General features: G+C 39.5%; 1 protein-coding gene across 1 annotated transcript in view; it reads right to left on the bottom strand.

Moving 5' to 3' along the window:
- CSMD1 (CUB and Sushi multiple domains 1) overlaps positions 1–24,683 on the bottom strand; it is a 1,097,029-nt gene that overhangs the window by 333,690 nt on the left and 738,656 nt on the right. Inside the window, exons 8-9 of the mRNA XM_085056685.1 lie at positions 6,870–6,957; positions 599–723 (exon numbers count right to left, since the gene is read on the bottom strand). Of these exons, the coding sequence (XP_084912811.1) occupies positions 599–723; positions 6,870–6,957 (213 nt within the window). The remainder of the gene's footprint in view (positions 1–598; positions 724–6,869; positions 6,958–24,683) is intronic.

Below are 24,683 nucleotides of genomic sequence, written 5' to 3'. Positions count from 1 at the left end.
CTACCACAAAATGACAACAAATGCATCTCTAACAGTTTGCATGATTTCTTTTTTCTTTTCCAATTAATGGTGGTGGTTTGCCCTGTTTTTCCTGGCTGGGTTGTCTGGTTTTAAGAGAATATAAGGCAAACACATTTCAAAGGTCAAGACTCTCATTGACATGTACAATCTAAATGTGCAATGTGAAATAATTTTTCTACTGAGATAAAAATTTCTGTACCTAGGGATGCGTTCTTTATTTTTCCTATATACTTCAGTTCTGATGTATTTTGGCAGCTCCTATTTAGGAACTAATTTAGAAAAATTTAACATAGACCTAACTAATTAATTCTACTTAAAGTAAGTTTATCATGACAAAAGGAAGATTAACTGAAATTAAAACTATTTAAAAGAAATTAGCTCCCTAAATTGATACTCTTCCTACACATTTGACTGTATGCTTCAAGCTACATAAAAATCTTTGCATATTTATAATCATATATACACATATACATGAGAAATAGTTCCCTTTTTCAGTTTGCTTAGTTTTGAGTTTCATTGCAGCAAAAACTATAAATAGCCTTTCCAAACTTCATGAAAAATTCCAAATAGCAGTTACCTCTGCAAATTGGCCTGTGGTCACTCCAGGCAGCCAGTGTATCTGTCACTCTCTGACAAGTGATGCTTTTAGAACCTTGCAGCACATAATTGTCTTCACAGGAAAACTGTACACTTGCACCCACCCTAGGAGAAAACAAGGAGGGGGAAAGAAGAGGGGAGGAATTAAAATATATTTTATTATCAATGCCCTCAAACAAATACAAATATTGCCAAGTGACAATATTCCAAGATCCAAACAAAGAAATTAAGTTGCAAAATTCTACTCTGTCAATATTATATTAATAAAGAACAACTTATACTCTAGGGAACAGGTCTACTGTCTAGCTTGACCACCTTTTAAGGAAGTAAGGCCAGGAACACAAAACAGTTATGATACTATGTTTCTTCTTTCACAGAATGAGTTCAATGAATGCACAGATATGTATTTTTTAAAAAAAATATATGATCACAATTCTTTCAGGCAACAGAACTTACTGAATAATTTCAACAACATTACATTCTCTCAAATGAGAGAATAAGCAATTAGATATGGTAATCTGTCAACATGTACAACCAGGAAATAATAATTTCAGTCAATGGCAATAATTCATTAAATCTTCCTGACCTTGTTGAAATTTTCTGTTAAACATTATGCTAAATGATAAATTTTATGACTGAAATTTGACTGTTGCACTTGTAACACTAAAATGTGTCCCTTTGGAATTATTTATGCTGATCAATCATTATGAAGATTTTAAAAGATCTGTATACAGTTACAGTCTATATCACAGACAGTTTTTCTGAACAGTATTTACATATCTGATTTCATTTATTATTTGCGACATTATTTGTTCCCCATCATAATTAACTGGTTCTGTTGTTTTCTTGCACTTTTAAATCTGTATTTGATAATCCCATGTAGTGAACCAATTGAACCCAATAAAGCAGATTTCCCAGTTTAGTTTCTCTAAGTTATTGAGTCCTAAACACCAGGGGATTGCTATATGGCAGTCAGAAGGCTCAATGCTTTAAATTATGCTGTGGAGAACCACACTTAATGTCCTTCACTATCATCCAGCTCATTCCCACCCTCCATGAACAAGTATTTTCTTAAGTTTCTCAGAGGATCTCACAAAATTAATTGTATTGTTTATTAATATCACAATGTGTTTCTATAGTTCTTTTCATTCTTTCAAGAAGCTTTAATAAGATTTTTCTTTTTTGGTCAATTTTAAAATTAGAGTATGATGTTTCAAATCTAGGAAAGCTTTAAAAACTGCTTTTCCTATCACTTTATTCTTGAGCTGTAAATATGAAAACTGACCAAGGCAGGAAAAATATTGGCCCTTTTCTTCCATAATTCATGCAAAATGCATGAAATTCTTGAAGAATAATGTAGGTTTCCAAAATTGTGTTTACTTTATACTTCAAAATAAAGTATATAATCTTCAGAACATTCTTAAAACCCTCAGAAAAATAAACCAATCATGATTTCAAATAAGTACTTCAAATTAATAAACAATTAGTTTCTCTTATTGGTGGAGAAAATATCACTCATCAATCTGACATTTTAATGCCATAAACACATATTTTTAACTGCATTTTCTTCTATTTTATAGAATTAGGATCTCTGAATTTCTTTTTAAAAGGAAACAGGGAAAAAATGTAAGCAGTTACCTATCTAGTAGTGAAAAATGTGAATTGAGAATTAAACTATTTAAAAATCATACTGGATAAAGACCATCCCACAAGTGTAACGATGCAATGTGAAAACCAACATTTCCCTTAAATTGGCTGCTATCAAGTCATGTAAGGAGAAATACAAAACTGTGCACATACAAAAAAACAGAGTGAAATGAAATGTACAATTATTGGATGTCTGCAACAGCAATTTATCATTAAAAATACCTGACTATTCCGCCCCCCCAAGAAAGAAAGAAGGGAGGTGGGGGGAAATGAACAAGTGGAATACAAATATTTTTATGTCTAATGCAGTAAGTGAAGGATCTTATGCTTAGATTGGGTTTTGATCATTACAGAAATACTTTTAAAGTTATTAATGTATACATAAAACACACACTAATTTAACTTAACTTATGATGATTCAATTTGTTTCAATATTATTTTACAAAGTATGTATTTCAGGGTTTGGAGTTTTGTTTGTTTTTGGTTTTTTTCCCCCAAAGCTCTGGAAATAGCTTGGATCTCAGGATCTAAAGACAATTAATATGTAATCTTTTGAAATCTCTGAACACAACTAAGGGACACAAAATAAATGTGCTAAATACAACACAATAAAAACGAACAAGAAAAACAGCAAAAAGTGTGACATTAAAAAGCAAGGCAGGGATACAAAGTACTCAGAAGCTCCTTATGGATGTAAATAAGCATCTTAGGAGAGAGGATGCATCTAGATCACAGTCTACAATAAAACTCCTAATCACATCCAAATTGTTGAGTCTCTCCATTTATTAAGCTTGACAGTTTCCCATTTAAAAAGGGGACATCCTTTTACAGATGCCTTATAGCTTGTTTTATCTGTGATTTCAAAGAAAATTACTGGTTCATTTAATATCCACTACTTAACAATGAAGGTTTTTAATTGGGTTGGGGTTTTTTGGGTTTGTTGTTTGTTTGTTTGTTTTGGTTTGGGTTTTTTGTTTTTTTTCTTTGTTTGGTTTGGGTTTTTTCACATCTCTACCTCCCTAGTCACTGAGCAAATTTGTGGGCACTGGAAGTATTGTTTTGCTTTGTTATTTCCCCCTGTAAACTTTAAACAAGGGGAAGAAATCTGTTTCCTCGTGTTCCTTTTTCTATTTTAAATTTGAATTCCAACAAAGCATAATTTGGTTTTATAAAGAAGGCTAGAATCTGATTGGAAGAAGACATTTGGAAAAAAAAGAAAATATTAACATTAAAAAGTTGATTTAATTTTCAAAATCTGTTTTGGAAATTTTAAAGCTATTTGTTTTACAAGTGTTGGTGAAATTGTGGAATATGAATGCATTTTCACACTACCACACACACCACACAATATTTAAGGAGAACTGAAGCAGTATTGTTTAGATCCATTTCAGATTTCGTTTAAACAATCTACTAGTTTGCAATCTCACATAAAAACAAAATGTGAAATTGATCTCAAAATCGTGTTGATTACGCTATCATTACTCTAGCCCAGTCTGACTTGCCATTTCTCCCCCAAAACTAATCCAAAATCCATCAGATTGTTTTAAAGTCACTGAAAATCTTCTCCCTATTTCCTGAAATTAACGCAGTAGAAGCATGGCAGGAGGACACAATGAAAAGGTTAAGATTTCAATACCTTTTTGTTTGCTTTATGATATTAGAATGAATGCCATTATTATGCTGAAAACGATGAAACCCTTTTCAAAGAACTTGTCATCACTGAATCAGTTGGGTCTCAGGCTGTCTTGAAAATAAACCCTCTGCCTTTCCATCAGTCCTACTCATAACATGTCTTTCAGTAGACCGGAAAAGATTTTGAATGTGCATTTTCACATGTTTTAGTTCAGATTAATATTCACAGTTGTCATTCTCCTGACAAGAACAATAGCTCCTTCTGCTGTTTATACTTGCCTCTTAGAAAAGAAAAGAAAACATTGCCTTTTTTCACTCTCTGGAGCACTTTTATTACAATGGAGAAATGCAAGCAGCAGCAAATATTATTCCCCCTTCTCCTATGGAAGAGCTTGATTTGTCATTTCAGAGAAACAGAAACTAAATTCCAGCCAAATTCTCTGTGTAAATCTCCATCTAGACTTAGACAGCTAATTTTAAGACAGATATGTTTTAAATAGATATTAACAAACTTTAAAGTACAGGAAAACCAGCTGCTGTTGCATAACCAGTTTTCAGATAATAAATAATGTTTAAGAGGAAAACAAACTGTTATAATTTCTCTCAACTAATATTCAGAACTGCACACAATTAATGTGATCAAAGTATACAACATGTTTTATTTATCTCATGTTATACGATGTTGCTTGTTGAACATCTTACACATTCATTTATCCCCATGAACAGTAAGATACACTTGGTGAAATGAAAATATTATGAGCAGCTAGATGGGATAAAGGAGGGAGGGAAACAGCCTAGCTCTGTTAGCTTAGTAAGAATAAGCATTGCTCATATGTAAGCTCCAGGCTTTTAAGATACCTTTAACCACATTCATTCCTTAGAGACTGTGTTCGAAATACAGTTATCTATGTTTTGCAAGGTTCTTTGATGGTAGATTCCTTCAGATATCTTAAAATATACTTAGAGCTTTAAGGTTCTTTTGGGCTTTCCCTCTTGGTATTTTTATGTATTGCTGGGAAATACGTTGTTGAGCTCTTCCATGTTTGGGTTCACATGTTTTAGATCTCTGAACCTGTTTCACCAAAACTATTTTAGTTCCCTTTCTCTTTCAATTTACAGACTACAGTTTAGAGGTGAAAAGAAGAAATTCTCCTTCTTATCCTCTTAGAGCTTATCAGTGCTCTTAAAGCTGCTGCTGTTTCTTAACGATTGTTCATTATCCATTGATTTGGTCCACAACTAGATGGTCTCTTTGGCCAACAGTGTGTCATGAATACGTAAAAGCTGTATGAGATTTATAGATTCACAGAATAAATTGGACTGGATGAAGATATCATCTAGTCCATTTGAAGCAAGCCCAGTTGGAACAGAGGGCTCAGAGCCCTGCTCAATTGAGTTCTGAATGCCTCCCTGGATGGAGATTCTACAAATTATCTCACAAAATTCAATGTTTACTATCCTCATAGTAAAAACATGATTTTTATTTTTTAATCCTGAATCTAGTAGTTACCATGCCTCTAGTCTTGTCACTGTTAACTCTTTCCAGAGATGCTTTTCTCTCTCCAGTGATAACAAAGCGATCTTAGACACTGCCCCTAATTCTTTCAACTATTTTATTTGGAAGAATTCTGAAGAGGCATGTTCTGCATCATTTATGGCTTTACGGGGAGAGACTGAAGCAGGGGAGGGATACTGAGGTCTGCCTGCACAAGCAGGGAAGTAAAATACTCTCCAAAATAACAGCAGAAGTATAAAGCTATTCCTTGGATGAATAGTTTATACAGGCACTTTAATACATCTTGAAAAAGAGTTATGTTTTAGCATCCCATTTTTACCCAGTCTTCTACTGCCTGATGTTTCTCTCTGCAATACATCAAATATTAATAAAGACCTAGACAGAAATTACATTTATTTTGCTAAAACAGCAGCCCTTTGGACAGCAAATACATTCTGTATTTTTGTATCATACAATTTCATTTACAATAGCAGTAGTGCTTGACAAGTTGGATCAGAACACAGAGGATCAGCACACATCTAGACAACTTCTCTCTCTAGCCTATTTATTGAAAGCTTATTTCCCTTCATTATTTTTTAAAATACATTAAACTGCTGTCCTGTCACCAAAGAAACCATGACTTCAGATATAACTGAATTTATTAATGTTGGAGATGTTTATGATTTGTTAAACTCCTTTGAGGAGAGATAGAGAAAAATCCAAAATGAGTATGTCAGAAATAGAACACATTTTTAATTTATTTTTTCTGTTGGTTATGACCCAGCTTGGAAGAGACCTGATTCAGGAGACAAGTTTTATTAGTTTGCTTCCTAGAGTTGCAGAATTTTGCACAATTCCTTGTAATTCCTAGGAATTGTTCCTTTCTCTTAGGTCTGACTGTTCATTCCCTGCTGAGCAATTTATAAATCTCTGCATGAGCTGGAGGCTCCCATCTTCCTTTGACCCTCTTCTCTCCTGCACCTTCAAGTCTCTGCCTTTTTTCCTCAACAGGGAAAGAGCAAACTTCCTCCTTTCTCCACAGGAGTCCATATGACCTTGTCTTCTTTTCTTAATATAACAAAAGGTGAAAATAAGGAAACACAGGAGATGGCATTCATCAGAGTCTCAGACACTGAATTTACCATGTTCCCCATGTTCATGCTTTTTAACAGCTCTTACATAGTGGGAAAACAGATAATACTCTCTGCTTCTTCTTGCTCTTCTTCTAGGCTGTCCACAGAGTTCTGCTTTTTCTACATTAATGAGATTATTATGCTCTAAAATTCCTATTTTAAATGCACTGATTAAAAAAAACCAAGAAAAACAATTCAAGATATGCAATTGAATAAATCTGTTTTGACAAAGAATCAATAAATTTAAAACTAGAGAAATTATACATATCTATAGTTACAGGCGCTGTATAAATGTAACAGGAAACACCTTCCTCTTGGTGATACAGAAAACTAAATGTACCTACCTGAAGTCAGAGCCTACCCTCTTCCCATTTTCAGGAATTCCAGGATCTGGACATGTATCAGATGCAATTGCATCCCCACCCTGGGTCACTGCAAAGTAAAGGAAAAAAACAAATAAGACATGCAGCTCTAAAGAAGATTCTTCACTTTTCCCATACATGAACTTCCATGGCCTGAATGCAACCATATGTTACAATTTTTTCTTGAATAAATTTCAATTATTACCAAAAAGAATTCCCAAATAATTGACTCACTTGGTGTATTATTTTTTTCTTTGGTTATGATAGCAGATGTTTTGCTTCCATGGGAAAATATATGATTGATTTCCCACAGTCAGTAATATTTTTTTTAAGGATATAATACGATCCACAGTTTTCCTTAGACAGGAAAAACTACATTTCATGAAGTCACCTTCTAAAATATTCACAACATACCATTGCAAGATTAAGAAAGGATAAGAAAACAAAATCTCCATAATAAAATCTGGCTGTAATAAGACTTAAAATAAACAAAAGCCAAGAACCCAACTGTGATACTGTAAAACTGTAGAACAGGAATATTTCTATTAATCACATGACCTCCTGTATCATTGAATCCAACGTCTGACAATCACTACCTTGAGTGAAGATAAAGTTTATCTTGAAAATATACAAAGTATCCCACAGAACAATGCATTTGTAGTCAGCTGAATATGTGGTCATGCAAATGATGCTCAAATCTGCATTTCTGGTTTTCAGCTAAGAATAGAAAGATAAGATACCCTATACTGTTCCATTCCTTTTGCCTTCCATTTTCCTCCCTCCAGACTGCCAGGTATTTAAATGAGACTATGTATAGAAATATCAAAACTTATGGTCCTTTCAAAACTCAAAACAATTTGAACATTGTTTTCCCTTTTTTTCCTTCTACATTTCTAAAAGGGTAATTAAAAATATGTGAAGTTAAACAAAAGACATAAAGCAGAACACTGAATATACAGAAAACCTGAACACACATGTGCTTTCAACCCTGCACATACACACATATGGTGTGTCCAGCTGAAAAAAAGAACTGTCATAAAGACTGTATTGGGTTTGCATGGTCACGTTTTGGCAGTGGGGGAGAGGGGGTTCTATGGGGGTGGCTTATGTGAGAAGCTGCCAGAAGCTTCTTCCAGGTCCACCAGAGCCAATTCCTGGCAGCTCCAAAGATGGACCCACCGCTGGCCAAGGCTGGGACAATTAGAAATGGTGGCAACACCCACGGGATAAAATATTTAAAAAGAGAAAAAAAGTTATTGCATAATTGTAACTGCAGCCAGAAAAGAGTGAGATAACATGTGAGATGACCAGCTCTGCAGACACCAAGGCCAGTGGAGAAAGAGGGGCAGGAGGTGCTCCAGGCACCAGAGCTGAGATTCCCCTGCAGCCCATGGAAGACCATTGGGATGCAGACAGAAGGTCCTGCACACCCCTGGAGAGAGGAGCCCATGCTGGAGCAGGTTTGCTTGGTAGAACTGGTGACCCTGTAGAGGACCCACCCTGGAGAAGCCTGTCCTTGAAGGACAGCATCCCATGGAAGAGTGACCCACAGTGCTGCAATTTGAGGAGGACTGCTGCCCACGAGATGGACTCACATTTGAGAAGTTCATGGAGAATTATCTCCTGTGGGAAGGACACAGCACTGGAGCAGAAGTACTCTGATCCCTGAGCAGCAGCAGAAACAACCTGTGATGAACTGACCATAACCCCCTGTCCCGTTCCGCTCTGAAAAGGGAACTCGGGAAGGATTCTTTTAATGGATTTCTCAGACAAATAATGAAGCGCAAACGCGGCAATATTATATCTGAGAACCGTTTATTGATAAAGAAAGGGTAAGTGTTCCTACCAGAGGGGACAGAGAAAGGAACAAAGAGGGGGAAAGAGAGACAGAAAGACAATACAGGACAGATCGCTCCCGCTGTACCCCGGGCGCCCCGTCGATCAGAGTTTGGCAGATGGAGCTGTGCACTGCGAGCTGCAAGAGTCTGCATGGCTCCCGGGGTGGAAGATCAGGAACAGGACTCGAGGCGGTCAGGGTTGGAGCATGGTGGCTGCAGGCGGCTCCGGGCTGGGTGCAGGCAGGGTGCAGGCAGGACCTCTGGGCTGGCTGCAGGCAGGAGCTCTGGGCTGGTGCAGGCAGGAGGGCTGGTGCAGGCAGGACCTCCGGGCTGGGTGCAGGCAGGAGCTCCGGGCTAGGTGCAGGCAGGCTGCAGGCAGCAGTGGCTCCATCGTCGGAGAAGCAGCAAAGCAGAGCAGGACACAGGAAGACAGGACAGCCAGGAAAGGAGTGGATTGCAGGCAGGAAAATGCGAAGGGGGCGAGGGGACAGAGCTGACCGTCCAGGCAAGCCCCTGCTCCCTCCGAGAAACCCAAAGACAATGGCCCCGGGTTGTGTCGCAGTTAGCTGCTTTTATGTGCTTGGCTCTCCTATGGCGTGCGTTCCCGCGCACCTTTCCCGCGCGGTTTTCCCGGGGCATCCAGGGATCTGCCCCACCAGCAATGGGAGGTCACTTGCAGACCAGCAGTGGAAGCTTCCTCTCTCCTGATTAGCTGCCAGGTGAAGCCTCTCGGGGGACAGAGCTCCCAGACGTATACAGCCCCTAAAGTAATTTTTTCACCTCATGTTTAACAAATGTTGAGGCATAAATAAAAATCAGATTGGTTTCTCACACCTCCATTCCCAGCTCCCTGCACCACTGGAGGGAGGCAGAGCTGGGAAGGAGGGAAGGGTGGGGGAAGACATTTATAAGGTCTTACTTTACTTCTCATTATCCTGCTCTGATTTTGTTAGTAATAAATTCAATGTCTTTAATTGAGAGACAACAGTCTGTTTTGCCCTTGGCAGTATTTGGCAAGTGATCTCTTCCAGTCCTTATCTCAACTCATTGCATTTTCTCTCCCCTGTCCACTTGCACAAGGGGGTGATGGAGAGGCTTTGGTGGGTGCCTGGCATCAAGCCGGGGCCAACCCACTACAATTTCATGCCTCCTGTCTCTCTGTTTCCTCCACAAAGGAACAAAACTAGTAGAAATTCGTGCGTCATATTTTGCATCTTAAAAGATTTGGGGGACAATTTTAAGAAAAGGACAGAGCATTCTTCCTGAATTTAAGAAAAAAAGAGTTAATTGGAATATTTTAGCTGCACAAAATAAATTACACAAGTCTGAGTGGATTACAAATGACAGCATTACAGCTGAAAGGTGATGAGAGATTAAATATAAAAAGCAGCTGGTTTTCCCACACAGTGATACGCTTTCAAATTTAATACAGCAGCAAAAGGAGTGGTGACAAGTAGGATACATAAAATCAGATGTTAAGAGCTATAAATCTTCATGTCTGTTTTGGCAGCTTCAGGGACAATTCATTTATATAGAAATCCAAAGATTTACAAGAGATTTAAAGAACAAAAAAACTGCATTACAGCACTACAAAAACACAACTAAGACAACGTACAATTAAGGATAAAAGTGCTTGACCTGAGCATAGGTTCTTCTTAGAAGCAGAGAAGCTGCAGTGATTACAGTATATCTCAACATTTGTGGGTTTTTTTTCCATATAGAATATTTTAAGAATACAGAAATCATCTCTTTCTCCACATATTTTTAACATCACTTATTGTATGGCATACTTTTTCTTTAAACTACATCAAGAAAGATTAGGATGTTAGAAATTTGACGGTGCAACTAAGAATATGTCTTACTTAAAAAAATATTTTTCTAAATCCAAAAGCCAAACAAGTAAAAATTCAGTTCATCTGGACTCTTGTCTATGTATAGCACCTGGAATTCACCATCTTGAAAACTCTCTACACCAAGAGCACAATCCTGCTAATTCCACTCTTATTACTCAGATCGACAAAGACTTTTTGTCTGTGAATAAAGGCTTTCAGAACAAGTTTATACTAGCTAGTATTCATATATTTTATTCTGAAAGTTTAGTCTTGCAGTTTCTTGAAAAGAGTCAGCACTGAAACGCAGTTGTAGTGCAAACCTGGTCTTGCTAGAAAAGTAGCCTGCTTGTACATTGATGTTTATTAAAATAAATTCTCTTCCTACTAACATTTCTTACATTTTTCAGAAAGAAAAGTCAAATATTTACTAATTTTAGCAGAGAACTGTAGCTATGTTAGTGGATATGAGGTTCAGTTTGGACTAATGTATCACCAAAACACAAACATAAGCAATATGACTCATATGGTTATTTGACTTACTAAGTTTACTAAACTTGAACCTTGTGGTAACAACTGTAATACAAGGTGAATGCTGCCTTTGCTACCGTGTTATAAGGACAAACACACTGCAGTGAAGCCACCTCCTTTTACAGATATATGTACATTCAAAATGCCTAAGTACTTTGGGACATCAGTAAATGCTGAGCGAAACCACAGTCACAGCACAGAAAGATGTGATCTCCCCAGATGGATTGCAACCTTTGCAACTGACTTTTCTTCTCAGTCACAACTTTACTCTGCCAACACACTCTCACACCAATGTCAGGGCAGTGTAGTTCACCCTGCTGCTTATCCAGAGAATTACTGTCTCTTTAAATAAGACAGGTATCGTATGTCTGGAACTTAGACATCTTCCTGGCTGTCTGCAGGCCTTGTTAAACATGGCCCAGGTTTTAGCTTCTATTTTCCCCAATGAACTGTCAAGTGTACTTTTAACAGATGGTGTTTGCATGACATGCTGTCATGACAAAATAAATCCAATTCCCTGCAAAACAAACCTGCCTGATTTTATCTTTCCAGATGGGGAAAAAAAGGAACAAATTTCTCAAATTAGTATAACAGTTTATTGCCTCTAGTGGTTCAGAGACAGCAGGGACTTCAGCTCATATATGTACATACTTTTACATGTTAGTATGCTTAAACCCTTTACCTGCCAGTATTTTGGAATTATCTAAAAATTAGGTATTGAGATTTATTTTAGTTCCAACATTTATCACACAGACTAAAAATAAATGAAAAAGTGCCCAAATTCCTGTCAAAGACCTTTATCTTCCTGTTTCAATCCTGCCAGATTTCCACTTTATCCACTGCTATGAAATATTATCCATTGCTACAGAGATCCATAACATAAGATGAAAATGTATCATCTTTGAGTATCTCACTTTCAGAATATATTTAAACCTTGCAGTCTCTTCAAGCATTTCTGGGACACATCATTTACTATTTATCCAGTCACATGCCAAGTCTTTCACTGGTTTAACTGTGAAGAGAAAGACTTTTGTATGCTCTTGAAAGACCCATGTCTGGTTTGTACTCTTTCTGCACTGTATAAAATTTCTTTTACCTACAGTGTTACAAAGTATTTCATGTTTTTTACATCTTTCTTCTGATTTTTTCCTTCTTTATCATATCAAACTTGAATTGCTTGTCTTTACATTTAAAGCTCATTTACAGACTGAGTGTATTTTCACTACCACTTCAATTTTCATTTTACAATTAAAAAATTTCAAAACAATGGTGTCATAATGAAAATAAAAAGTAATATTCCTCTTTAAAGCATGCAAAATTTAGAAATAAATATCAATTACACAAATACTTTGGCAAAGCTATGCACTAATTAGCAGGATTTATCTTAAAGCACTAACAATGTTCTTCTGCAATGCAAATATAAATGAAACATTTATAAACATTATTTATGACAAATAAATTTAGGACCAGTCTAAATAACACCAGCGTCTCTCAATATATTCTTAGTACATTCTCAGTATACCCTCTGTTTTAAAAAGAAGTTTGAGAGTTTATAATCCTGGCTAATATCAAAGTAAGACATTACAGTCAGTTCCTCATACTGGATCCCAGTTCTTCAAGGAACCATCAGCTAGAGGAAATGGTGTGTATTCCATGAGACTAATATCAGAAAGAGTATTTGAAGTAACAGAGCAGGGAGAACAGTGAGGAAATATTCTAGCCAGGCTTGGCTTTTTTCTTCTTTTTGTAACAGCAAGTTTGAGAACATCAAAGATCCTTCAACCACCAGATATGTCTGTAGTATAAAGACAGAGCACTCTCAATGCATACTACTGGAACTCCAGAACTTCTCAATATGTAAGCTATTATACACTGCAAAACTTACATATTCCCAGGCCTTTCTGCAGAAATAATTGAAGAGAACCTGTGAGTTCATTAACATGATGGACAGATTTACATCCTACATACAACCTCTGTGGTTAAGACTAGTGATTTGAATTCCTATTTGATAAAAATAAAATCTATTATTTCTTTACTGATTGAGAGGGAATCAACAAGATTTCTTCCATTTGCTCAGTTGGTATCATAAAGACTACAGTTTCCACAGCTTTGGAGGTAATTTTTATTTTTTCACTTGGTAAATGACACAGCAAAATCAGAATTCCTTTAAGATGTTTCACATGTCCTGATTCTAACACAACAGTAAAGAAGACTGGCAGTAACTATAAACATAAATCAGATTTTAAAATATTGTAATCATAATAATAAACAATTAGTAGATACATTAACATCCTAATTTAGCTCAGCATATGGGAAGTATTTAATCAAGGAGCAGTATTAGGCAGGAGGAAGGGCTGGTGCAACAGATGTTTCATGCAGCAAGACAAGCAACATGAGATCTCCCTTGTTACAATATCTGTTCTAATCCAGACATGCTGATCTGCTTTAGACGCATTTGGAATCTGAAAATACATTAATGATCTACTCATGCTAATGTAAATTATGTGATTAAATACTTTGAAGGCCTGGACTTCAAAGCCAAATATTATGATGTGTTTTATAATAATATAACAGATGTGTTATACTGTGTATCTTTCTCCGGTAGCCATTACATTATTAAAAAATATTGGTTCCAACACCCACTATTTTAAATTTAACAAGTTACGGTAGTCTCTTTAGACATTTACTCATTCTCCTAGTGGTAACACCAGCCTTAAAATAAAAATACATGACCCAGGAACCATCATTGCTTCAATAATTTGTTCTGAATATTTTTCAAATTTAACCAAAAATTATGAGAATGGCCTTCAAGAAGGCCTTGACAATACCTCCTGGAGGCTAGACAAAGACCCTAAAATTCCCTGTGGAAAGATATTGTAAGAAATGGCAGCTTTTCTAGAGCAGAGTGACAAACTGTGGCCTAGAGGAAGGTCACAAAGATGGTCAGCAGACTGGAGCACCCCTCCTACAATGACAGTCTGAGAGAGCAAAGGTTGTTCAGCCTGGGGAAGGCAGGTGCCTTGGAGACCTCACTGTGGCATTCCACTGCCTAAAGGAGGCTGGTAAAAAAGAGGGAGAATGACATTTCACCCAAGCAGACAGAGATAAGACAAGGGGAAACAGTTTTATACTAAAAGACGAGATTTAGATTAGATGGCAGGAAGAAACTCTCTGCTCAGAGGGTGTTGAGGCACTGGAAAAGGTTGCCCAGAGAAGCTATGGATGCCACATCCCTTGAAGCGCTCATTGCCAGGCTGGATGGCATTTTGAGCAACCTGATCTTGTGGAAGGTGTCCCTGCCCGTGGTGGGGGAGGTTTGGAACTGGATGATCTCTAAAATCCCTTCCATCCCAAATCATTCTTCAATTCTATGAAGTTTGTAAACTGAACAAGACTGCAACAAACACATACTTTGCCCCTCTATTATGATGAAAATAAAAGCTTACATATATAAGTATTAACTTCTTTCCAGTCAAAAAGTCACATAGAAGTGTAATGACACTGTTTCAGTTAAACAAGGTATTAGATGCACTAATTAATATAATAGAGTCAATTTGATTACTAATTAAGCTCCTTAGATTTACATTTATTTATATTTTGATTTTTTAAAGGTTTCATATTGCAAAGCATCTAACAGTTCTAGATATCTAACATAAAGTTGGTCATTAAATAATTATGCTTCAGAAATTAAAACAAAGTATTTCAATTATTCTTTATCAAGTGTACTAGAAATTACTAGAACTGCTTATGAACAATGTCTTTGCATACACCAAGTCATCTGTAGTTGATTTTATTTTTAAAACTATGACACAGTCAGAAAAGGGAAAACCAGTTTGATCTACATAAAAATACACATTAAGTTACACTTGATTATTTTAATAATTTTGGTCTACATAAATTTGACTACACCAAAAAAAAGTGATAGTTTATTTATTAATTAGAGGATGCAAACTGGATTTAACTTCCTTTTCTTCCCCCCTGATATGTCTTTTGTCAAATGACATAAATGAAAAGTGTTAAGTTGGAACCCAAATAATGAGATACAAGGGCTTTTCTTATATGGATATACAAAAGTATACAGATATTGCCTTATAAATAAGATCACAGATCTGATAGAAAATACAGATTTGAGTAGAAAATACAGCTGCAATTAAAATACCAAGACAAAAAAAAATGTATTTCAACAGTACAAAGAGTGCTATAGGATATTTTTCCATACAATTTCATCCTGGCTTTTAGAAGACTAGAAAATTACTTTTAGTAGAATGAGTTCATCATACCCTTTAATCAACTACTTCAGTAGAAATAGCATAGCACTGATCTGCTACAAACAACAGAGATAAACCCACATTACACTTGTGATGTAGAAATGCTAGACTACTGAAACCCAGAAAAATGGAAAAGAAGAAAGAGACATACAAGGAACGACAGGTAAGGAAAGTTTTGAAGTTCAACCATGTAACTGCTTACAAGAAGCTAGTTCAAACTCTTTTTTTCCCTAATTTATGTATGAAGTGACTAAAATATTGGAATACTGTTGAACAGGAAAATATGGTCGTGTTGACACCAGATGGCAGGGGCTCGTAAGGCCATTTCGGGCAGTCACACAAGGAGAAGCCATTATCCAAAACCTGCCTAGAGAACACTCTTACAGATGGCATTATGTTTCCTCAAAATGATTAACAAATCTTACAAACTATTGTTTTAGTAGCTCAGAAAGCTAGGGCCAGCTGCTAGATTTCATTTAAAACTGAAATTCTCCAGTGCTTCTCACTAAAAAGAGTATTTTAACCATTCCCCTTGCTTCAAAATATCAGATCAAAAAACTAATTTCTGCAACAGAAACCATTCAAAACCTCTATAACTGCCCCATGCTAAAATTCATTTTTTTAGCTTTCTTTTGAATAATCTCTAGCACCTTCAAACATTGGGAATCATCATCCTACTAGACTGCAACTGTTTACTTGGTTGAAATACAGGATCCCTATAATTTTCCAGTGTATTTACAACACTCCTTTTTCCAGCAGCTGGGGATTTCTACCAATAATCTTTTGCTTGCTATAATCAAAATAGCTGGTACTCTCCTTGTTACTCCTCAGTGTCTGGTTTTTGGCTAGGACAGAGTTAATTTTTTTGCAGTATCCATGAGCAGAGTGGGTCAGAAGGTATGTGGTTGTGTCTAGGTTGTTACTCTATACCACCTCAGGCCTGGATCAGGGGCATTCTTACTTTGAAAAAAGTGGCTGTGGTTCATGGTTAGAAAGGAAAAAAGTGTGGGTGCAGAGGGTCTGTGTGCCCTTGCTCGTTGTCTCGGGGTCAGGTTGGTCAGTGAGTCATTTTTGCACGTAAATCACTCTCATTTGTATATTTTGTCATTGGTATCACTGCAGTTACTGTTCGTTTTCTTACCTCATTGCTGTTCCCAGTAAATTGTTTTTATTGTAACCTTTAATCTCTGCCTTCTGTGTATCTCACTAGAGGAGGGGAGGGGGTGCTGTATCTGGTTTGGAGCTTCAGTGGAAGGGGGATCACTAAATTAGGGAGTGCTGTTCCTAAACCATGACACTTAAACCATGACACTTAAACCATGACACTATGATCACAAGGCCCTAAACCAAATTTCCCTTGTATAAATCCAACGGTGGTTTTGTCCATTTTTAGGGAGTAAATCAGCAGTTAAAAAAAAAAAAAAAGTTTTTCTCACTATTTTGTTCTGACTTGCTATTTTTTTTGACCAGTGCCTTTTCAACAGCTGAATTTAAGATTCATTCAAGCTTAACAAAGCAACTTAAAGCTCAGCAGATGCACAGCTTCAGCCAGTCTGGGAGCTTACTAGTCAACTTTTCTTACAGTCTTGAAGAGCCTACTCACTCATAACATTTGATTTTGTATTTACCCTTGTTGGCCTTCACAGGCTGCTTCACCATGGTCTTCACCACGGGCTGCAGGGGAATCTCAGCTCCAGTGCCTGGAGCACCTCCTGCCTCTCCCAATTCACTGACCTTGGTGTCTACATCATTGTTCCTCTCACATATTCTCACTCTTCTCTTCTCTGAGCACAACTATATCTGCCCAAAAGCTTTCTTTTTTATTTCGTAAGTACGTTATTCCAGAAGTGTTATGAGCATCTCTGACTGGCTCAGCCTCAGCCAGCAGCGGGTCTGTCCTGGAGGCAGCTGGAATTGGCTCTATCAGACAAGGGGGAAGCTGCTCACAGAAGCCACCCCTGTAGCCAATAACCCCCTTCCTTCCCCCCTCCCTGCTGCTACCAAGATCTGACCAGGCAAACATACAGCAACTCAAAGGAGTATATTTTCACATAGCTAAGAAATTACATGCTTGGGAATTGTGATGGGAAATTTGTCAAATATTTACCTTCTTAGTGCAATTAAACAGACGGATTTTAGCTTGATTAAAATACTACTTAAAAGTTGGAGGTGAAAGGATCAACTTTATTCTGAGCAGTAAGTTTTAATTTAAACAGATTTTCTATATGAAATATAGAAACAGATTTTCTATATTGGGAACTGGAATATATTCTGTTTTCCCCATTTCTATGGTGAAATTCCTACAAGTCACACCAAAGCTGCAGTTCAGAATCAGACACATTCCCCACACACAGTTTGTGTGTGCATGTGTGTGCTGGCTGCACTCTCTCACAATGCACATGCAGCTATGCAAACCTCCTGGGATACTGCTCAGCTCATTAAATGCTGCATCATGAAAAACAGAGACTCCTTTGATAATTGCAAATGCCAGATTTTCACAGCTGTTGAATTCATCAGACCCCAGGAACAGAAACTGAGTTTGCAAAAAACCAGGCTGACCAGGCTGAAAGCCTGTGTCTGAGTTCCTTCAACTCGTGGGTCACACACAACCCCACTATTGCCAACTGAAGGGCAAGAAAACTCCTGATGACTCCAAAAAGCTGAAGTTTTCCAGCAAGTGACATTCATTCACCAATAATTCAATACAGTTCCACCAAATGGAACAAGTTTGCATTATGTTCACGCTTAGTTAAGAAACTGTCACCATAGTAAGTACACCTTAAGACTGCAAAATCATTCATTAAGACTTGTCTGAGCTGCACTTATCATCCATGCCTGAAAATTTAAAAACCAATTTCTATCCTTTCATTCCAATTTATGATTTATGGAAGACACCAATTTAAAAATATTGTCCCTTCATTAGTCCTGATACTTAAATAATGATCTACATCATGTCTTTATATTGCTCAAGGTCACGAGGGGAAGACAGAGAAGAAACTGTCCCACATCACTACATAACAACTGTATTGTACTGTCTTTGTGGTCTACTTACAGTAAAACTATTTAGCACTCATACAAAGTCATCAAACCTATTAAGTCCTCATAACAATAAAGACACTAACATAAGAGTGTTATGAACTCCCTAATCATTAGTTTTTACAGTATACTTTGAACTCGGTGTCATTTCACGACTAGCTGCCGGTAATAATACTTTTGCAACAATTGTAAAGACTAAATTTTGACTGCAAAGTATTTCTATCCAATCATGAAAATATATTTTACTTAGTATATTATAATAATCAAACACAAGGAAAATGAAAACCATTATGTCAGTCAAGTCAGAAGACAAAATATCACTAATGATCAGGGGTGCAAGATTTTATATGACAGGCAAATTATTTTAAAAATGTGTTTAAAAAAAAAATACATTACCATTTATTTTTCACACCACATGACAGGAAGTGAAAGCAAAACCTTGACATGAAAATGAAATTACCACTATACATTCTTCTTTAGAAGATCACACAATGGACTATGTGTAAGATTTAAACATATAGCTCAGCATGAACAGTTGTTGGTTTCTGCAACATAACTTCATTTGGATTTGTAGCATAGTCAGTAATTTATTTTGAAATGACAGAGTTGATGTAGAGTCAGTAGTAAAGAGCAGTTTTATGGGATATCCAGAAGCATTCTTTCCAAAAGACATAAACCCAACATATTGTATTGTCTCAGCAGCTTGTAAGTTTGGAAAATTCCATTTTTCACCCGCAACAAGTTATAAACTCACCCTACAATGTTATTTACTTGTAAATATACTACCCCTTTATAACACAGTTTATTGATTCACAAGGCTGTCTTTTTCTTTTCCTGTAAAAAAGCAATCTAGCATCTTACCGAGCACTACCATTTCTTCCAAAAAGCTGAAGGTTACTATAAATTTAATTTTTTGTATATAAATAAGGTTAAAATGAGTGTCTCTAAAAAAAATTCTCATTTCTTTAATTAGCTGTTTGATATGCATTTGTCAATCAATGCATTGCCTGGGTTTTTTTGTCTGGTAAGTGATACAAAATTTTTGGTTGGCTTTCAAAGTAAAATGTTTAGCACTGTGTAACAAACAGAAAGAGGTAACAAAACACTTATCCAAGGGCATAATGCACTGATAATCTCATTTGTCAATATAACCTTGAGGATTTTCAATTTAATTGAGATAGAGAGAAAAAGAAAGATCAGTCCACTGTCCAGAGTTTGCAGATTTAACCAAATGGGCTTTGACACAGAGAAAGAGATTAAGATTAGAAAATAACTGCTAATTATGGCATAGTCTACCGGGGTGCTGTTTATATAGATGTCCTGGGTTGCAATATAGATGTAGTTAAGTATTCTATTACCACCAGCTGTGGGCCATTAGCTGTTATCACCTGCTAATGACCCACCCCGGATGACAGGCAATGGGCCATCCGTTAGCTATTATCACTTGCTAATGACCGACCCCGCATGACAGGCAATGGGCCATCAGGGACCCACCGTGTGACTCATGGACTTATCTCATCCCATTGTGAGATGCTCTGCCGAGGAGGGGGGAGCCAGGTGTTCCCACCTGGATATAACCTGGCCTTGGAACTGCCTGAGCTAGCCCTGTCTACTGGGTTCCCAGAGGACCAGAGCTACTACTGGATCTTCAGCTGGAGACTAGACCTTCACAGGATCACCGCTTCAACTGGACTACTTCAGTTGGACTGCTACTACCACCCCAACAGGGTGTTAGGTTGTATCTGACTTTGTCAGTGCTTTTCCTTGTATTATTTCACTTATTTTTAATTTCAATCTTGACTTGTGATCTCCCACTGGTTTGTTTTCAAACCAAGACATATTTTGGCGCCCAACGTGCGGCACGACCTGGGGAAACTCAGAAATCCTATCACCATGATGGTCAGCTTATCTATATGGGTGCTGTATCTCGCTCTCTATATTTTTCCTCAAATGGGAAACTATCTGCCTGTCGTATTGGTCCTGTTGCGACCAGGGAATGGCATGAAAATTGCTCTTTTGGTTTATTATGCCTATTGCGTGGTAACCTGTGAGGCGATGAATACCATTCGGAACATATACTCAAGTTTATCTGCCTGGCCTAATCCGAGCCACTACATCTGGGACCTCCTCAGCAATCATACCCAGCCTCTGGGGTTAGGAGGAGAGAGCGGTTTCTTCCAGCCTTTCAGGTCAGGCACAGCCATTTTTGACAATATTGAGTTCTCTCTGGATGCTAGGGATGGCATAATCTTTTTGTTAGTTCTGTTTTCCTTTTTCTCTGCAACCAGCACTGTGTACCTCATGCTGAAGATCAGAACAATATCTTGTCTTTTTGAGGAGGAGAAACAAAGCAAATCAGCAGGAAAGAGGAAAAGAACCAAAAGAGCAGTGGACGTCTCAACACAGACCATTACCAAATCAGAACAGCCGAAGCCTGTAGCAGTTGCCCCCGTCCAGAAAAAGAAATCAAAGAGCAAATCAGTCCGCACAACGACTGATGAGGATGCGGCAGGACCATCTCACCCAGCAGAAGAGACAGAGCCGGAGATCATCACTCGCTCTCTATCCCTGGGGGAGCTGCGTGACCTACGGAGGGAATTCACCCGGCAGGCGAACGAGTCCATCTTAACCTGGCTGCTCCGTATCTGGGACGCCGCCGCTAATGACACTATTCTGGATGGAAGTGAGGCCAGACAACTGGGATCCCTGTCTCAGGATGTGGTCATTGACCAGGGGATTGGGAAAACCCAGGAAACTCTCAGCCTCTGGCGGCGATTACTGCTGAGTGTACGGGACAGATACCTGTGCAAAGAAGACCTCCAGATGCACCAAAGAAAATGGAACACAATAGAACAAGGTATCCGATGCCTGAGGGAATTGGCCGTGCTAGAGATCATTTTCTCGGACAACGAGATTCCCCAAGAACCCAGATAACGTCCAGTGCACTTCACAAATGTGGCTAAGATTCGCGCGGCTCGGACCAGAGATATACTCTCGTTACCTGGCAACACTGCAGTGGAGGGAAGGCAAAGACCAGGTGGGCGTGTTAACAAACAAACTGAGAATTTATGAGGACACTGTCACCGCTCCACTACGCGCTCAGGTCTCATCAGTGGAAACAAACCTGGCCGAGCAAGTCCGGAGCTTGATTGAAGAGAGCCTCCAGAAACTAAGGAAAGAGTTCAAAGAAGGATTTTTCCATGTCACACCGAAACCAACCCGAGTCTCTGCCATCAGGAGCAGACGCCCCCCAGCCAGGGAAAGAAGACAAACTCCACGACGTGACCTCTGGTTTTTCCTTCAGGAGCATGGGGAAGACATGAGAAAGTGGGATAGGAAACCCACCTCCTCCTTAGCAGCCCGGGTACGTGAATTGAAAACAGAAACATCCACTTCAGGAGGCTCATCTAGGTACAACACTGCCCCAGTCTCTTGTGGACAGAACCCCCGACAGAATGGAAAGGATAATATGACTGATCCTCTTGAAGGAACCTCAGGAACACATTTACGGGAGAAGAGCACCACGCACCAAAAACAGGATTAGAGGAGCCCTGCCTCTAGCCAGGTAGAGGAAAGGGATAATCGGATCTATTGGACTGTGTGGATCCGATGGCCTGGCACGTCTGACCCACAAAGATACACGGCTTTGGTTGACACCGGCGCTCAGTGCACCCTGATGCCATCCAGGTATGGGGGGACCGAATCCATTTCTATTTCTGGGGTGACAGGAGGATCCCAGCAGCTGACTGTACTGGAAGCTGAAGTGAGTTTAACTGGGAACGAGTGGCAGAAACACCCCATTGTGACTGGTCCAGACGCCCCATGCATCCTCGGCATAGACTATCTCAGGAGTGGATATTTCAAGGACCCGAAGGGACATCGCTGGGCTTTTGGGATAGCAGCCGTAGAGACAGAAGACATAAGACAACTGAATACCCTGCCTGGTCTCTCAGACAACCCATCTGCTGTGGGACTACTGAGAATTGAAGACCAGCGTGTACCAATTGCTACAGCTACAGTGCACCGCCGGCAATACCGCACTGACAGAGACTCTGTGGCCCCCATCCATAAGATGATTCGGGAACTGGAGAGCCAAGGGGTGGTCAGCAAGGCTCACTCACCCTTTAACAGCCCTATATGGCCGGTGCGTAAGTCCAGTGAAGAATGGAGACTGACGGTGGATTACCGTGGCCTGAATGAAGTCACACCACCACTGAGTGCTGCTGTACCGGACATGTTGAAACTTCAGTATGAGCTGGAATCCAAGGCAGCAAAGTGGTATGCGACCATTGATATTGCCAATGCCTTTTTCTCCATTCCTCTGGCAGCAGAGTGCAGGCCTCAGTTTGCTTTCACCTGGAGAGGTGTGCAGTACACATGGAACCGACTGCCCCAGGGGTGGAAGCACAGTCCCACCATCTGCCATGGACTGATCCAGGCTGCACTGGAAAAGGGTGAGGCTCCAGAACATCTGCGGTATATTGATGACATCATTGTGTGGGGGGACACAGCAACGGAAGTATTTGGGAAAGGAGAGAAAATCATCAAAATTCTCCTGGAAGCCGGTTTCGCCATCAAGAAGAGCAAAGTCAAGGGACCTGCCCGAGAGATCCAGTTCCTGGGAGTAAAGTGGCAAGATGGACGGCGTCAGATTCCTTCTGAGGTCATCAATAAGATCATCGCGATGTCTCCACCAACCAACAAGAAGGAGACACAAGCCTTCCTAGGCGCCATAGGCTTTTGGAGAATGCACATTCCTGAGTACAGCCAGATCGTGAGTCCTCTCTACCTCATAACCCGCAAGAAGAATGATTTCCACTGGGGCCCTGAACAGCAGCAAGCCTTCACCCAGATCAAACAGGAGATCGCTCATGCGGTAGCCCTGGGACCAGTCAGGACAGGACCAGAGGTAAAGAATGTGCTTTACTCTGCAGCCGGGAGCCATGGTCTGTCCTGGAGCCTTTGGCAGAAGGTGCCTGGCGAGACCCGAGGTCGACCACTGGGATTCTGGAGTCGAAGTTACAGAGGGTCTGAAGTCAACTACACTCCCACCGAGAAAGAAATCTTGGCAGCTTACGAAGGAGTCCAAGCCGCCTCAGAGGTGATCTGCACAGAAACACAACTTCTCCTTGCACCCCGACTGCCAGTGCTGGGGTGGATGTTCAAGGGAAGGGTTCCCTCTACCCACCATGCCACTGATGCCACATGGAGCAAATGGATTGCCCTCATCACACAGCGCGCCCGTATTGGAAACCCAAATCGCCCTGGGATTCTGGAAATTATAACAAACTGGCCTGAAGGTGAGACTTTTAAATTATCTTCAGAAGATGCAGAGGAGCAAGTAGCACGTGCCGAGGAAGCACCCCCGTATAACGAGCTGCCGGAGAGTGAAAGACGCTATGCCCTCTTCACTGATGGTTCCTGCCGAATTGTAGGCGCAGATCGGAAATGGAAAGCTGCAGTATGGAGCCCCACACGACAAGCTGCACAGGCTACCGAGGGACAAGGTGGATCGAGTCAGGTCGCAGAGCTTAAAGCCATCCAACTGGCTTTGGATATTGCCGAACGAGAGAAATGGCCAAGGCTCTATCTCTACACCGACTCCTGGATGGTAGCCAACGCGCTATGGGGATGGTTAGATCGCTGGAGAAAGGCTAACTGGCAGCGCAGAGGAAAACCCATCTGGGCCGCTGAGATTTGGCAGGACATCGCCGCCCGGGCAGAAAAGCTGACCGTGAAAGTTCGACACGTAGATGCACATGTACCCAAGAGTCGGGCTAATGAAGAGCATCGTAACAACGAGCAAGTAGACCGAGCTGCCAAGGTGAAAGTGTCACAAGTAGATCTAGACTGGCAGCACAAAGGAGAATTATTTCTAGCTCGTTGGGCCCATGATGCCTCTGGTCATCAAGGGAGAGATGCGACATACAGGTGGGCTCGTGACCGAGGGGTGGACTTGACCATAGACAACATCTCACAAGTCATCCACAGCTGTGAGACTTGCGCTGCAATCAAACAAGCCAAGCGGGTGAAACCTCTGTGGTATGGTAAACGATGATCAAAGTACAGGTATGGGGAAGTATAGCAAGTTGACTACATCACACTTCCCCAAACCCGCCAAAGAAAGCGCTACGTGTTGACCATAGTAGAAGCAACCACGGAATAGTTAGAAACCTACCCTGTGCCTCATGCTACTGCCCGGAACACCATCTTGAGTCTAGAAAAGCAAGTCCTGTGGAGACATGGTACCCCTGAAAAAATCGAGTCTAACAATGAAACCCATTTCAAGAATGG

Source organism: Lichenostomus cassidix, chromosome 3 (assembly GCF_008360975.1).
Source record: "Lichenostomus cassidix isolate B80296 chromosome 3, HeHo_3.0, whole genome shotgun sequence".
In the NCBI taxonomy this organism is placed as follows: domain Eukaryota; kingdom Metazoa; phylum Chordata; class Aves; order Passeriformes; family Meliphagidae; genus Lichenostomus; species Lichenostomus cassidix.
The sequence above is the reverse complement of the archived record's forward strand: the minus strand, read 5'-3'. Positions and strand labels throughout refer to the sequence as shown.